Source organism: Rutilus rutilus, assembly GCF_951802725.1.
Source record: "Rutilus rutilus genome assembly, chromosome: 4".
In the NCBI taxonomy this organism is placed as follows: domain Eukaryota; kingdom Metazoa; phylum Chordata; class Actinopteri; order Cypriniformes; family Leuciscidae; genus Rutilus; species Rutilus rutilus.
Window position 1 is genome coordinate 9,818,733 of NC_140212.1, and position 16,832 is coordinate 9,835,564.

Consider the following 16,832-nt stretch of genomic DNA (forward strand, 5'->3'; position numbering starts at 1 on the left):
TTTTAAATATGTTTTAATTTTTAAATGTATATTTACAATACTGTTCAAAAGTTTGGGTTCAGTAAGGTATTTAAAAAAATTCAGCAAGTATGCATTAAACTGAACAAGAGCGACAGTAAAAACAGTCTATCTCAAATAAATGTTCTGTTCATCAAAGAATCCTGAAAAACGCATAGGTAAGTTATTTTGAATTGTAATAATATTTCACAGTATTTCTGTTTTTACTGTAGTTTTGTTCAAATAAATGAAATTAACCTTTGGTGAACATAAGAGACTTCTTTCAAAAACTTTTGAACAGTAGTGTATATCATTTTTTTAATTGTTCAAGATGAAGTGCATCAACATGTCGTATCATCTGTCCTATTGCTTTTAACAAGAAAACACTTTCTTTAAAAAAAAAAATTCAAAATGTTTTCATTTATTAAAAATCATGGCCGTCCCTGTCCGATCTGACAGAGATGCGGCTTCCAGTGTATCAGACCCCTGTCGTTTGCACACAGTAGCAAACTGACTTTCAAATACAGAATACAGCTATAAATTCAAACTTAATACTTTGGTGGAAGTAGATCAGCTAAACCGAGGCAGCCGTGAATCCTTTATAATTAAAATTGGTGTAGTAGTGCATGCAAATACAATAAAAATAATGTTTTGGTGAAATCAACATCAAAACAATTAAATAAAACATCCCCAAACAAAAAGGCGATCAATGTACTAAACTGACAATTCTAATTAAAGACAGTGGCATATGAATATTTAAATAGTTGTAAATACATTTGAGTGAGTTGTGTTGGATTTAGTGTCAAACGTTTTAGGTTAACAAGACCGTAAACCTTCATTCTAGCTCAGTTACCAACACAGAGACACAGGTAGAACAGAAGGAAGATAATGCAAAAGTTATCTTGAACCATAGTCTAATTTACCAGGATGAATTATCCATTGGTCACAGTGTAATTTGGTGCCTATGAGTGTTAATCTTCCCTAAACAGAAAACAAACAAATTAAGGAAGAAGCATAAAAAAAAAAAAAGAATTATATACAAGCGTAACAATTACATTCCTCTCAAGAATTAATACAGGGTTTCCACAGTACTGAATTATAAAAGTAATGATTTTGAGTTGCTGATTTTTAAAATCACATTATGGGAAAATTCATGGAAAAATCATGGACATCCACTGATCAGAAATGCTGTGAATCTTGAATATATCACTTTAGAGCAATTTGCACATGAAACTTAAACTAGACAGTGCTTGGTGGCATTTTAAGGCATCATGAGGCACGCCTCCGATGCGAAGGCAATGAAATTGCCACATTTTGAACAAATTCTAAGGCAGTCCCAGAATGCACTGCAGTGGAAAAGATGGCGAGCTTAATCACATAAAATATAAATTCTAAATTCAGTTTTTAATTTAATTAATTGAAACGGGCTAGATAGTTAGCTAAGCAACAAGCAACATTAAAATAAGAGTGACAAGGAAAAGTTAAGGCACATTGACAGTCCATGTACACAACTCAGACATTTCCTTTTCCCATACTCAGTGACACACAAAAGGTTTTCTGCTATTTCTAGCACGTACTTGACATCTAACTACTTCATAACAGCATGTACATCTGGGAAACAAACGAAACCCTTGTTGTTTGATAGTCTTTACATCAATCTCTGCTCTTCCTACATTCTGTCTGGTCGCAATCTACCATAATGAGAGCACCATGTTTCGTCTGGTGCCATTACAAGTGTGTGTCTTCTTCATCAGGTATGTCCTCTTTCAGCAGGTTGTCTATGGGGACGATCCAGCTGTCGTTGAACTCCCCGTTCAATGCCAGTTTCTTCTCTTGCATCTCCGGCTGTACCTCCATCACATCCAGTGTTGGATTATCATGATAACCGTTCTCCACTGTTTGCATCTCTTCTGTCAGGTGTTGCTATCCAGGTAAAAGTATATTTTGGGATGTTAAACAGTGTAACACTTTGGGATTTGGGATAAACTTTGACATTTAAAGGACTCGAATCATTTAGAACATTGTTTCAAAATGAAACTAGAGGCCGACCCAATCAATGCAAGTACGTCTGACTCATTTTTGTGTTTGGAATTGAGTATTACCTGGTTCTTCCTGTAGGATCTGCGATGATAAGTGCAGTACGCAGCAAAGCAGCACAAAATGAGCACCAAAGCGCCACTCGAAGCCAAGATGGCAATCAACGTGTCTGGTATCGTCTCCTTGCTAACGTCTTCTTTCTGCAAAGAAAAGGTGTGTTTGAGAATAAACAAACTTCCTGAGAGAGTCACAGTATTGTTGTCTGTTTATCGCCTGACCTGTTCTGGAGGTCTGGAGGTTTCCATCTGTATCTTTTGGTCGGCTGTAAATAGAAAAAGAAGGGAATTACTATAATTAAATTGTCTGTACTTATGTTATTAAAGATAACTGATCTTTAAATCTTAAATCCAGTGATTCCTTCAGATGAGGCTCTAATATGTTTGGAAACTGTAACATTTCCCTCACCGTTTATTTTTATTGTTACAGTTAATTGTTTGTCTTGAATTTCCAAGGTGACCGAGCAATTTCCTTTCATCTTCTGACCCAACGTCTTACAGGTTTCAAGAATGATGTCCCGCTGTGGAAACTAAACAAATATGCATGATTTGATCATTTTTAAGGAGAATCTAGGTTGATTTTTTGAAAAGTAGTCAGTCAATTTGCATACTGCTCTTGACCAAGAAAATGTTCTCTGGCTCCATTTCATATATTGTTCTGTAATCGATTTTACCATTATTCAACAATGTCTTAAAACATTCAGAGTTTACAGGTCAAACAGCTCCCTTGTGGTATTTTTCCATAGAGGGTCTTGTTAGTGAATTTTAGTATGGAAATGTGCTCTCACCTCAATGCTGCTGTTGCTCAGATCATAGACAGGCTGCAGAAGAGAAAATAAAAAACATGATCATCATGTGCAATATCAGGGTCAAGAATGTAAACAATATACAAGAAACCAAAACCATAAATGTTAGTATTTTACATAAGTGATATTTCCGGGAGTTGAGGTGCTAGTCGCATGATCAGCTGATGCGATCGGAGCAGAAGTTGCTTGTGGTTTCGTCGTCTGAATACTTTGAGAAACAGCCGATGTAGAGTCTGGTGCTGCTGTTGTGTGGACATGAAAAGTAAATGATTTTTATTAGTCCAAAGTAAAACTACATTCTGTCATCATTTACTTGCCCTCATGTCAACTTGTTTTTGTGGAACACAGCAGAATATATTTTGAAGATTCAGTGCTCTTTCCCATACAACAGAAGCATATGGTGACCAAGAACTGTCAAGCTAAAAAAAGTGCCATAAATTACCATAAAAGAATAGTGCTCACATCACAATTGAAAATCTTTTTCTACGTTTTGTAACTTTGTAACACACTGCTTCTGAAAATTATTCAGAATAACTACAGTTGTAATCGAAATTATTCAGCCCCCATTGCAAATCAGTTCTATTGGCAAAATTTACAGACTTTCAACTGTTTGCAATGAACAGATCAAACAAAAGTAATTGAAATATCTCAACACAACAGTTTCAAGTGGTTTGCAACTTTTAATGACTTCTGCAGTCTCAAAATTATTCAACCCTCTTAATAGAATCCCTGACAACAGCACAAATCTGCAAAACAGGCGTTGTCTCAAGCACACCTGATGCAACTAATCAAGGGCTTCATTAGTTGCATCAGGTGTACTTAAGCTAGAACACATGAAATATCTGAACTGGCTAGGTTTGTTTTGAGTGTCACGTTTGACTGCATGTTAGAAATATGGCTAAGTCAAAAGAATGGTCCAAAAAGTTAAGAGAAGATATCATCGCCCTTCACAAACAAGGAACAGGATACAAAAAGATAGCGAAGACACTAAATGTTCCAACAGAACTTTGGAAGCATAGTGCCATGCCAGAATTCCAAAACGTAAATCACTACTGACCCAAAAGTACAAGAAAAGTGGTCAAAATCATATAAATAAGCCACAGAAGTTTTGGGATTCTGTTCTGTGGAGCGATGAAACAAAACTGGAACTTTTTTGGCCCTTTGGATCAGCGGGATGTCTGGAGGAAGAAGAATGAAGCATATGCAGAAAAGAACACTCTGTCTGCAGTTAAGCATGGTGGAGGTTTGGTGATGCTCTGGGGCTGCTTTGCATCCTCTGGCACTGGAAACCTGCAGTGTGTGGAAGGCGAGATGGATTCATTGCAATATCAAGAAATCCTTGGAGAAAACGTCATGACATCAGCGAGGGAGCTGAAGCTTGGGTGTCATTGGACCTTCCAAACAGGACAATGATCCCAAGCATACCTCACATTCCACCAAGGCTTGGTTGCAGAAGAAGTCCTGGAAGATCCTACAGTGGCCATCACAGTCACCTGACTTGAACCACATAGAAAATCTCTGGTGGGATTTGAAGAAAGCAGTTGCAGCACGCAAACCCAATAATATTACTGAACTGGAGGCCATTTCTCATTAGGAATGGGCTAAGATTCCTCAGAAACGCTGCCAGAAGCAGCTGTCTGGTTATACATCTCCTTTGCAGCAGGTCACGATAGCAAAAGGGTTTTCTACTAAGTACAAAAAAAGCTTGCCATGAAGGGGTTGAATAATTTTGAGACTGCAGAAGTCATTAAAAGTTGCATTTTCAGTTGAATTTGGGGAAACCACTTGAAACATTTGTTGTGTTGAGCTATTTCAATTACGTTTCTTTGATTTGTTCATTGCAAACAGCTGAAAGTCTGTAAATTTTGCCTATAAAACTGATTTGCAATGGGTGCGGTGTATAATAATTTCGATTACAACTGTAAATAATTAAAACCAAATCTGTTTATATTTGAAGTGGCCTATTTTACCTAACATTGCTGTGTTGTGTTTTTATGCTTATCAGATTATTAACCAAGCAGCATGATAACATCAAACTATTGGTTTTGAAACAGATTATCTAAGTGTGATGAAGAAAAGTTAGAGAGGCCATAGATTGTGCATTGACATTCCCTGTATAGAACTCAGAATTTTCCCATTCCCATAGACTGTGAAGCACAAATCTTTATGCTTTTCCGCTATTTCTAGCACATATTTGACATTTAAGTACTTAATTACAGATGACTAAATGCTCTTTCCAATACAATAGGAGCATAAAGAGACCAAGAGCAAAAAGAACAGCATGAACATTCTTCAAAAGTGATGCTTTTGTGTTCCATGGAAGAAAAAAAGCCATACGAGTATGAAGGACAAGAGGGTAAGTAAATCACAGAATTACCACATATAAATATTTAAGCGCTGTTCAAGTTGTGCAGTCATAAAGGCTGTACTATTGTGATTAATGTGACTCACGATTTGTGGAGACAGTTGATGGGTCTTCCTGGTTGACAGGGGTTGTTCCACTTTCTTTATGGGTAGTGGTTGCAGGTTTATTTGAGCTGGTGGTCTCTTGGCTGAGTGATGGTGTGTTTTGAGAACTGGGGTTGGATTCTGTAGGAGTAGCTTTTGTGTTGGTTGTGGTGGGTTGAATTTTTGTGATTTGGGTTGTGACTTGTTGGGGTGAATCAGACATTCTTGGTTGCTGGGTCGGCTCTTTAGTAGTCTCTTTAGTAATAGATGTTAAAGATGTGTCAGTGTGACCTATTGTAGTGGCTGGGGTGGAATCCAGTGAAATGGTTGCACTAGGCTTCAGTGAGGTGGGGTTAGTGGGGTTCAGTGAGGTGGTCAATGAGATGATTGTAGTAGGGGTTGATGAGGTGACTGTAGTGGGGTTGGACTTTGCAGGGTCCGATGTGGTGAGTGCAGAGTTGGGTGTAGTAGAGCCCAATGTGGTGAGTGTAGTGGAGTCGGTTGTAGTAGGGCTCAATGTGGCGCGTGTAATGGAGTTGGTTGTAGTAGAGCCCAATGTGGCGACTGTAATGGAGTTGGTTGTAGTGGGGTTTGATGAGGTGGTTGAAGGAGGATTCGGTGAGGTGTTTGAACTGGGTTTTGAAGTGGTGGATGAAATCGGATTAGTGGTGCCCTGTGAGGTGGTCACAGTGGAATCCGATGAGGCGCATTGCATGTTATGCAGGAGGGCACCTATGAGAAAAAAACAACAAAAAAACAAAAACATATTAGAAGTGTAGGAATATGCTGCTCTGCAAACTCTGCATTTCTTATTGGTTCTGTGCGATCGCTATGGGGAATTATACAGTAGGTACACAGCAGCAGTGCTGTAAACTCTGTTTTTGCATGTTGAAAAGAGTGAAAGTCATTGCTGATGAGTAAATGCACACTGGAACTATGATTTAAACAGAACTATTAGTGTTCTATCAATTGACAAAAGTAACAACTGAATTTTGTTACTTTTTATTGAGTATTTTCGCTGTTTGTAAATAAACACTCTAAACCAGGAATCAAGAGCTGAGATTAGTTATTTAAACAGTCAGCCCCTATCTGGATTCTTTTCTTATGTGGATGTAGTGTTGCCTTTAAAATTTTGTTCTTCAAAGTGAAATGTCCTAATTCCTATATTATCACATCATCATCATCAATGAAATTTTATTGGCAGTGATTTAATTGTATGCTTAAAATGGCATTGGGTATATTAAATAATATATATATATATATATATATATAATTTAAACAGACCATCTTCTATTTTGATTTCATACAATTTCCTTTCTTCTTTAGGTATCAGACGGCCATCGAAAAACAGTACATTTTCATTACTAAGTTTGAATGAATTCTGTCAAGCTGTGATTTTAAGTTTTCTTGTTTTTATTTAAGCACCTCATATTGTTAATATTGTGTCTTGATGTCACATTGTTATGGGACTTTATCTCTGTTGTAGTGAGCTTGACAGGACACTCCATACAATAACTTAGGAAGTAACACACCTACTCTTATGGGCGGAACCACAGATGCCAAAACAATGGTGTCCAAATTTGTTTCATAGTCTCTTGAGACTCAGTACAATAGTTTTTCCTTAACCTGCAGCTCTCAAGTTCATATTTGCTATTCAACAGACTTCTACCTTATTTGATCCAGTGTTTATTACCCCCCCACCACACACACACACATAGTACTTAAACTTATTATTTAAGCTACAGCTGTCTTAAATATATATATATATATATATATATATATATATATATATATATATATATATATATATATATATATATATATATATATATATATATAAATAATGTGTTATGTAACTTAAAACAATTTGAGTCATCATTCATGACAGTAAGCAGATATCTCTGTCAAAACATCATTGGCTGATTCCAAACACCATGGCGACTATTTATATCAATCAGTCCAAGACTTTATGTAATAAGTGACTTAAACTCCTACATTTAACACTATTAATTTCCAGTGTTGGTGTAGTTCCTAATGCTTTTTACCAGAACTGTTCATTGGCCACCCAGGATGAAGATCTTGTAAATCTTGACCTAATGGGATGTTAGGACAATCAGTAGTGGTTGTTGTAGAAACGGGGTTGCTGTCGGGATGGGGGGTAGTGATGAGAGGCTGTTTATTTTGGTTGGTGAACCAGTGTTGTCTTTCGTTTAGCCCTCTGTCTAATCACCATCTTATCACGCAGCCTTGCGTATCCAAAAATACGGCCACTGCTAATCAGCATATCACAGCTCCAGACCTTACTGTTGAACTAAGCCCTTTCTCTGCACGCCATTGGTTCTTGTTTTTAAGTACCCAATTAATTACCATGAAACTCTTTGAATGCATTCATTTGAGTAATGGAAAGTCTGAGGTTGGTGTTTTTACTCTTATCCTTCATCACCCCGAGGTTTCCAATAGTTCCATCGTTAGGATTGACCCTCGTTGACCCTGCTGTCAGTTGCGGTCTGTATATTACCCACTGACAGGGCTGCCGGTGACGGTCCTAACACTATCAACGTAGAGACTGTTTAGACAAGATGCAGACATTTCATGCCTGACCCCTCACCTCACAGAGGCATATCTGTCCTACAGACTCCCACACTCTCACTGGGATTCTGGAGGTACCAGATAACAGGAGCTCAACACACTCATCTTAAAGACTGGGATCTCTTGCTTATCATGGCTGATCAAATTGATTTGATCAAAAATACAGTAAAAACATTAATATTGTGAAATATTATTACAATTTCAAATAACTGTTTTCTGTTTTAATATATTTTAATTTATTCCTGTGATGATAAAGCTGAATTTTCAGCATCATTATTCCAGTCTTTAGTGTCACATGATCCTTCTGAAATCCATTCTAATTTGCTCATTTGGTGCTTATTTATTACGAATTATTATTAGTGCTCAATTATTATTATCAATATTGAAAATGTTTCTTCTGCTTAATATTTTTGCTATTAATATTTTGAATAGAAAGTTCAAAAGAACAGCATTTTAAAGCATACTTGCTGAACAAAAGTATACATTTATTTTCTTTAAAAAAAAAAAACATACTTACCTCAAACTTTTAAATGGTAATGTATCAAAACTGTTTCAACGTTGATCAGAAAATTAGAATGATTTCTGAAGGATCATGTGACTGTTGAAAATTCAACTTTGCCATCACAGGAAAAAAATAAACGGAACATTATATAGACAGATATGTTAAATTGTAATAATATTTCACAATAATACAACTTTTGCTGTATTTTTGATCAAATAAATGCAGCCTGGATGTCTTTCAAAAACATACAATTTTTAATATTCTTCTGACCGCTAGTGTAACTAGTTTAACAGTCAGCTTCTTAGATAAAAGTTTGTGAAAACCTGTTCACAAACATAAAAAAAAAAGTTTATTGAAAATCAAAATAAGTTTGTAAAGACCGAGTTTATTCAGATTTCTTTGTCTGAAAGTAAAAATATTATCAAAATCTTTCATTTGAAGGACCAAGTTATATTTTAAGGGGATTAATCAAGTTGTAAACTGTTCCTAAATTGCCTCTTGGGGATTAATACAGTTGTATTATATTGTATTGTACTAATTGATCTGAATACTAGGACCCCCCCCCACACACACAAGAAAAAAAAAGACCTTCTTGGGCCCCAAGCCCCCTCTCCCCATGATAGTGTCCTATTCAGGGGTAATTGAACAGGCCCAGTAGGAGGGGGAGGGGTAAGATGGAGTTGGTGGGCATCTAACCCCCTCTATTGAGATGAGGAGAGGGACTGTGAATATAAAAATGCGCACAATGAATGAAAGACAGACAGAAGAAAAAGAGAAGGAGTCTGAGAGGGCTGGACAGAGGCCGAACAAGGTCAGCGGACATTTGTGTGCCTGACTCAAACGCATTCCTCATGACACACACTATCAGACGTCATTATGGCGTACTAATAGAAGTGTATCAAGCTTTTTGAGGACTGCATACTCAAAGTGTGAGGTATCAAAGCTGAAGTGCCACCCCCCCCACACATACACATTTAAGGATAAAGGGATTTTGAATAATTGCAAACACTCAATAATGATGAGGTGAAATATGAGCTCATCTGTTGGAGAGTGTCTTTTTTTTTTTTTTTGCTAAGAAATACTAGCTGCTTTAAGGCGCAAAGTATCCGTGTGATGAAATGAAGGATTTGTGGGTGGAGAGGGGAGGCCGGGTTAGAGGTTGGATTAGAGAAGGGAGTTGAAGACCGTGGCGGTGCCAGTTGCAGACGTTATACATAATAAGGAGATCAGAAGAGGAGGGAGAGACTGACAGAGGGGGGCCATCTTTGCAATCTCAAGATACACAAGCGTATCTCTCACTCTCTCTTTACCTTACACAGTTCCCTTATAAAGCATTCCGACACTCCCACGTTAAGCAGGGAATTACACTTCTTCTTGGTGCCATACTAAGAACCCATGAAATCAAAATGGAGTTCTGTGGCTTTTAGTCAATGAATAGTTACTAATAGTTCGAGGCCATTTATGCTAGTATGTCAAAATAAATATTTAGCTGATAAATATACACTATACTATCTATTTTGGGTAAACTTGTGACTCATCTTGCACTTATGGTAGAGCTGCATGATTCTGGATAAATTAAGAATCACTTTTTTTTTTTTTTTTAACAGAGATCATGATTCCCCACGATTCTGAACAGACAACAAAACAAAATAACGTAACATGTTTACTCGAGGTTCTGACAAAATGTTAATTGCTGCAGTCTATTTAAAATTTTTAAATAATCTGAATGAATTTAAATAAACAAAAAAATCCGTTTGAATGAATGATTCACTCATACGGACTTCGTTTTTTGACCTAATCTCTTTTCAATTCAATTCAATTCATATTTATTTGTATAGCGCTTTTCACAATACACGTCATCCCAAAGCAGCTTTAGAGAAAATGCATGAGTCCACATTACAATTTAGAGTGATCTGTTATCAGAGGTAACTGTCTAAGTTATGTATTTCAGAAATGTACATATACAGAATCAGTTAGCTAAACAATGTATTTGAACAATGTAAAATTTTCTATTGAATTATTAAAAAGAATCTCTTGAATGAATGATTCAATGACATCATTTTTTTAACAGTCACTTGTTGCCACCTACTGGTGTAATGATGTAATCGATACAGTCGTAATTTGATTGCTACTGTAGTTGTTTATATCTGGACTATAAACTTTTATTCCAGTACTTCTGTGACAATATGAATATTTGTAACACAGTTAGCGTAAGAGACAAAAAGATAAAGAAATCTTACTGACCCCAAACCTTTGAACGAAAGTGTATTATATTAATAAAAAAATTCTATTTCTGTTTTATTCAACTGTGTTTTTTTTTTAGTTCATGGTTGTAATGCAAACGAATGGTTATTGGCTATTTAAAAAGGGACACGCCCTTCACTATGCCCCACCCAAACCACGCATAATAAGGCTTTTCATGGGGTCTTTAAAAAGCATTCTAAAAATCCACCCTCATCTACTCATGCTTCATAGAAATCAGTCTTTCATTCTTTGAATAATCTCAATAATCGAATAAAAAGTTGGATCGGCTTAGAGATGCAGTAAGAGAGAGAGAGAGATTATGAAAGAAGTGAACAGAGGAGAGAGGAAATAAACGCCACACCTTCCCTGGGAACGGGTATGTCGACAGAACACTTTCCTAACCATTGTTCTGCACTTTCCCAAGCCTTGTGTGAGATGTCCGGTCAGTACCCATCCACACCATTGCCAAAAGATACTTTGAGGCAATCGGTTTAGTTTGGCTGATGTAAATGTTGAAGGAACACAAGGAAGCCCTCAGAACTCCGGTTAATCATAGGGAACCTTTTATAAATATTGGGGCGGCATGGAAAAAAAAAAACATCGATAGCCTAAAGGCTTAACCTTTTGGAGATTAGAACATCCTCACTTCTTGCACTACTCCAAGCCTCGCAAGAATGCAATTTCAAACAATTAATTAGACCTCTCAGAAAAGGCTGACCGAGACAGAGTATAGTCAGAAATGCTTATGATGCTTTTAGGTCAGCTAAACAAAACATGACCTTCTTTTATAGGCTGTCAGCCTGATGTGGACGGGCAGGTGCACCACACTGATAATTAAAGAATAACAGTCTCCTCCCTTTACATCCCTCTTGAGTCTGAGACGCACTTCATCTGTAATTGTGTCACTGTTTGTCATTTCAGCAAAGCAGCTGACAGAAATGTTGAGTGGCACAGATGCTGCACTTCCCAGAGCTCTTTGCACAATTTTCTGCCACTATAACAAATCTCCCCCACACATGTGGTCAGGTCCTTTTAGATTAGCAGCAAAATGTTATTTTTTGATCATTATCTCTAAGTCATAAACGTACATCTTATCAGATTAGCAGCTTATGCACATTCAAATATAAATATTTATGAGAACTCCGACAGTTTTTTTGTTTGTTAATTTAGATGAGTATGTCAGAAAGTGTCCCATAAATTGATTTTTTTTTTTTTTTTACGGTTTGAAAAACAGTAGCCTAATCAGTTAAGAAATTAAAAATAGTAAAGGGACAATTGTTATCCCATAATACAACACTTTTTGGCTCATTAATAAAAGTTAGTGTGAACTAAATGTTAAAGTCGGACTCAAAGTCTTCTCTCTATTGCCGCTAATGGAAACTGACTAAATACGTTTAAGTCAATATGACGTTATTGGGAATTAGAACATTGAATGAGTTTAAAACATTTATTAATAAGTTCTAAACAATGAACAGTTTATATTCAAAAGAGGTGTTTGAATAATCAACCGTTAATGAGCCTATATGCCTAATGTTTAAGTTAATTAATATTCAAACACCATCCTTAACGTTAATGAACGTAAACTCACCTAAAACAATGATTGTCCATGTGATTGCCATTTTCAGTCCGTCAGTTTGATGCTCGCCGCTCCGCGTTCACTGACTTCAGAAAAAGTTTTGCATGGAAATGTGGAGACCCCGATCGGTTCCGCTTGTCGTCTTGAGTTTGAATCTCAACTTTTTTTTTTTGCAGCTGGTAGTTTTTCTATCTTAAAGCCAAGAGGAGTGCTTTTGTTTGCGCTGCTGCTTCTCTGCGGCTCTACCCCACCCTGAGGGTCCGGGGATTTGGGGGGTAAAGTTTTGGTGGGTTTCCTTGGCTGCGCGGATTGTGATGTATTGAAGTCGTCTGGAGTGACGTGCTGTGCTGTGCTCGCGCTGCTGCTGCTGCTGCTGTCACGCGTGCACAGAGGATCTGTATGAGATGTATCAGCTCATGCGGGGGGACTCAATAGAGAGGGCTGGGTTGGACTCAGGCACAAGACTAGCCCATGAATAACACTGTCCACTCTAGGAATGTCTGAGATCAAACATGCCACTCTTTTAAGTGCTGATGTATCTTTACATTTCTTAAATTATTTCCTGCGTTTTTAAATATTGTTTTTAAACATTTAAGGGTGTTGCACAATAATGTATATCTATCTTCAATTCAAATTCTTTTGTATAGCGCTTTTCACAATTCATATCGTTTCAAAGCATGCAGCTTTACAGAAAATGCATGTCTACATTACAATTTAGAGTGATCTGTTATCAGAGGTGACTGTCAAGTTATGTATTTCAGAAATACACATACAAATCATGCAGTTAGCTAACGATGTATTAATTTAAACCAGTGCTCGAAGTGGGGCGGTACTCACCGGTACGCAGTACCGGCACTTCTACATTTTACTCTTAAGCGTACCTGCACTTTTTCTTGCGTAGCCTACCGCTACTCCTACATGTAGCCGGTACTCTACCACTGACAGAAAAAGCGTCAGTGTCACGCCCGTTTCACATAGCCTATACTCCGTTTGCAGTGCGTATGGGGTGCGTATTTTTTTCCCGCACCCATGTTAGCAGCTTTCACACTGCATGCGGATGCGGTCCGGTGATCCGGTCCGGTGATCCGTTCCAGGTGCAGCGTTCGTTTCCGCACAGATCTATTTCTGCTGTGCTGCACGCGCTGAATTAAAGTGACAGCACTTGGTTCGTGGTCAAAATTAACACAGAATGACATGAAAATATAATAATTTCACCATAAATGCATTTAATATAATAAAATGTAGTAATCTCACCATAATTGTATTTTTGGACTTGCAGACTTGGAGAAGTTCCGTTTGCACGCACGACTTTAAATATGTTTAAATATGTTGATAATAAATAACAAACAATAAATTGTTGTTGTACCTGCAATATCTCCAAGTTTAGTTTTTCACTGTAGAAATTTCAAATGTCATGATTTGCCAATGCAAAAGTGCAGGCCAGCTGACAGTCTTGCCTGGGCCCGGGACGAGATAATCTTAGATGCGCACAATTCCCAGCCCGCGTTAATTGAAGAGAAAAAATCTCCAAATGCTCCACGTGAAACTGCGGTCTTCCGACCTTTTACTATCGTGTCAAAAATGATTTTGATTAATATATGCGCGAGGGAGAGAGAGCAAGACAGCGTTCGACGTGTTGTTTGAAGACGTGAGTGCGCGCGCGCGGCTGGGGCTCTCTCTCTCTCTCTCTGCTCGTTATGCGCCCTGTCAGGCGATCAGCATTCAGCACTCATTCTATTCTATCACTCGCCGATCAAATAAGGCTTTGACGGGACAAAAATTTGCTCTGGCGGCCACCTAAAAAATTTCAATGCAGGAAAACCGCTGACAAGGCTCGGGAACATTGTATTGGCTGCGCTGTTTTGTACCTTGCTCTAAGTTGACTTTACTAATTCCAGCTTCGCCGTCACCACCTTTTTAAAAATATTTGTTTAGAAAATCTCCCAGAATTTTCCTTTTCTCTTATTCTCTTTTCTGAGCACCGGACATTTTGAGCGTACTGAACTTCAAATCAAATGACATCAAATTTTGATCAGTGGCCAAACCATTTTTGTGTTGGGGGTGTTTTTTTTGTTTTTTTTTTTTTTTACCACTATTTCAAGGACAATTATACGGAAGCCCTGAACCGCAATGTAAAAAAAAAAAAAAAAAAAATCAAAAAAAAAAAAAAAAAAAAGCTATAATTTCGAGATTAAAGTCGAAACGTTTCGAGATTAAAGTCGAACCGCAACGTAAAAAAAAAAAAAAAATCTGTTAAAAAAATGCTATCATTTCGAGATTAAAGTCGTAATATTTTTAAAGGTGCGAATCTAACATGGCATTACCATTTGTTTTAGGACGTTACAAAATATACTCCGCCGGAATAGACTTTACAGGCGAAAACACTTTTCAGACTGGATGGAGGTAGCCAGCTTTATATCTGAGGAAATAACGGGATCCGGCCAAATGATTGGATACAGAATGATGCACCTAAAATGTATCCAGAACGGTGAAGAGGTAATCAGCGCGGATACTGTTAAGTGTTCTCGACCCAGATAGTGTTGCCTATTATAGACGAGCACGAAAACACGTCAAAAACACTGCCACATAAAGTTGCGATCAGATTGTGAACCTACTCCGGCGGAGTCTGTGCTCGTCTATAGGCGACGCCATGATAATGCATGTTGGTAGATTGGCACCTCGAATTTTCTTTTTGTTGAAAGCCCAGATAAAAGTAAAAAGCTACTATTTTGTGTGGATCCATGTCCGAGGCAGTTCGACTTCACAAGTGCATTTATTTACACAGACACACACACACAAAATTCAGAATTGGAAACAGCCCTATGCGCAGTGGACGCGCGCCGTTATGAATGCACACACACGCAACTTCTATAGAAGACTGTATTCTCTAAACGTTTCGACTTTATTCTCGAAACGTTTCGACTTTAATCTCGAAATACTAGAATTCTTTTTTTTTATTTTTTTGACGTTTTTTTTTTTTAACTAGAATTATTATTATTTTTTTACGTTGCGTTTCAGGGCTTCCGTACAATTAGGAAGAAAACAAATAAAAAGCTTTTATGTAACTCAAATATTACATATTTTTTCCACAAATAGGACTATTTTTAAATGTTAAAAAAAATTATTCCATAATTTAATGAGGGCCCAGCTGCCCCAGCTATTATATTATAATATAATTAAATATTTTGTGCATGGGCTAGACACAAGAATAATAATAATAGATTATTATAATTAGATTAATAAATAGATTATAAAATTATAAATATAATAATATATATTTCAATCTATTGTATATTGCATATTATATTACTAATATATTGCTAATTTATTACTAACATGTCTAATAATTACCATTAATTACATTATTTGATATAAAATATTTTTTGTTGTTTCAATTTGTTTTTAATGTAATATTTTTATTTAATTCAATTTATTTTAATCATTTAACCATGGGAGTCACAATATTTTAATGTGTTGCTTTTCACTTACAGACTTTGAAATTTGTATTTTTTTGATATTAGTTTGAGAATTTGCCTTGCAGTATTTGGTGAAGTTCGTCACCGTCAACGAATGGGTTAATTTGTCTGAGAAAGCTATGTGTAAGCGCAGCTGCTGTGGCGTTTGCTGTGACCAGATCTGACGCTGCCAGCACACACCACAGTCACCAAGCCAAAAACCATGACAACCGGACTTCAAAAGCTCCTGTTTTAGTCTGGGAAATTCATGTTTACTTTTAAGTGCCATAAAAGACAATACCTCCATTCAATTTTAGTTTCATGAACTGTGACCTTTTGTGACCTCCACTCATGGGCATCTACTTATGCTCCATTAAATATAGCATTAACTCAGTGTGGGCCCAGAGAAGCCCCTCTGTTACAAGCAGTCAATAGGAAACGTTAGATCAGAGCGGTGACAAAGCTCCCGTCATGCCATGTGTGATTGTTATGAATGGTAGAGAGGAAATGTTTTGGGTGCTGTACAAAGGGAGATAAACATATGGGTGTTGGTCATACTTCCTGGGCGTCTCTTTCTGTCCTGAAATAGATGCCAAGATAGGCAGTTTGCTCTTAACACTTTAAGCACGAAGCTTTTGGAGACTGAATCCATTGTTATGTGGAGAAGCAAATTGTTTTAAATTGATAAGACACTTCTGTTCTTTATCTTACGGTTTAGCTGAGATGTGAGCCGTGGGTGTGTTATCAGGTGTAAATGCTCCATGATTCTCACAATTGTGTCGTAATGCAAGCAGCTGAGCAAAGGAATGAGGTGAATATATTGGTATTGCTCTAGAAGTCCAGACGTTTTTAATTTTATATTTGCATAGACTTTGCATTGCGACGAACTTTGATGGGTCATTGCTCCGAGCGAGGATTTACGAGGGGGGGACATACTATGGTGAAGGGACGGCCATTGAAACGCGTACATGTTTTTCCGACTATAGTAGTTCGTTTTCCAGTGATTTTACCATTCAGTGTTAAAGGGGTGGTATAATGTCCTTACATTTAAGATGTAAAATAAATCTCTGATGTCCCCAGAGTGTGTATGTGAAGTTTTAGCTCAAAACACCCCAGATATTT

The 16,832-nt window shown here is 37.2% G+C and overlaps 1 protein-coding gene across 2 annotated transcripts; it reads right to left on the bottom strand.

The window, feature by feature from the left end:
- Positions 1-398: 398 nt before the first annotated feature.
- podxl (podocalyxin-like) lies at positions 399-13,306 on the bottom strand. Of its 2 annotated transcripts, none has more exons than XM_084408406.1 (8): positions 12,268-13,306; positions 5,348-6,076; positions 3,014-3,135; positions 2,879-2,911; positions 2,500-2,620; positions 2,313-2,356; positions 2,100-2,234; positions 399-1,920 (listed from the first exon to the last, which is right to left on the bottom strand). In XM_084408406.1, exons 1-8 carry the CDS (start codon positions 12,296-12,298, stop codon positions 1,726-1,728), a joined length of 1,410 nt encoding a protein of 469 aa, XP_084264532.1. In that variant the 5' UTR covers positions 12,299-13,306; the 3' UTR covers positions 399-1,725. The 2 variants fall into 2 exon arrangements, with proteins under 2 accessions (XP_084264532.1, XP_084264531.1); XM_084408405.1 differs by having other exon boundaries at positions 3,014-3,138.
- Between the last annotated feature and the right edge of the window lie 3,526 nt (positions 13,307-16,832).

Excerpts from the sequence above, each read along its gene's own strand:
- podxl (XM_084408405.1), bottom strand. The coding sequence starts at position 12,298 with ATGGCAATCACATGGACAATCATTGTTTTAG. Across the intron at positions 2,621-2,878 it reads TGAGCAACAGCAGCATTGAG|TTTCCACAGCGGGACATCAT; the intron begins GTGAGAGCACAT and ends ATATTTGTTTAG. Across the intron at positions 1,921-2,099 it reads GATCCTACAGGAAGAACCAG|CAACACCTGACAGAAGAGAT; the intron begins GTAATACTCAAT and ends TTACCTGGATAG.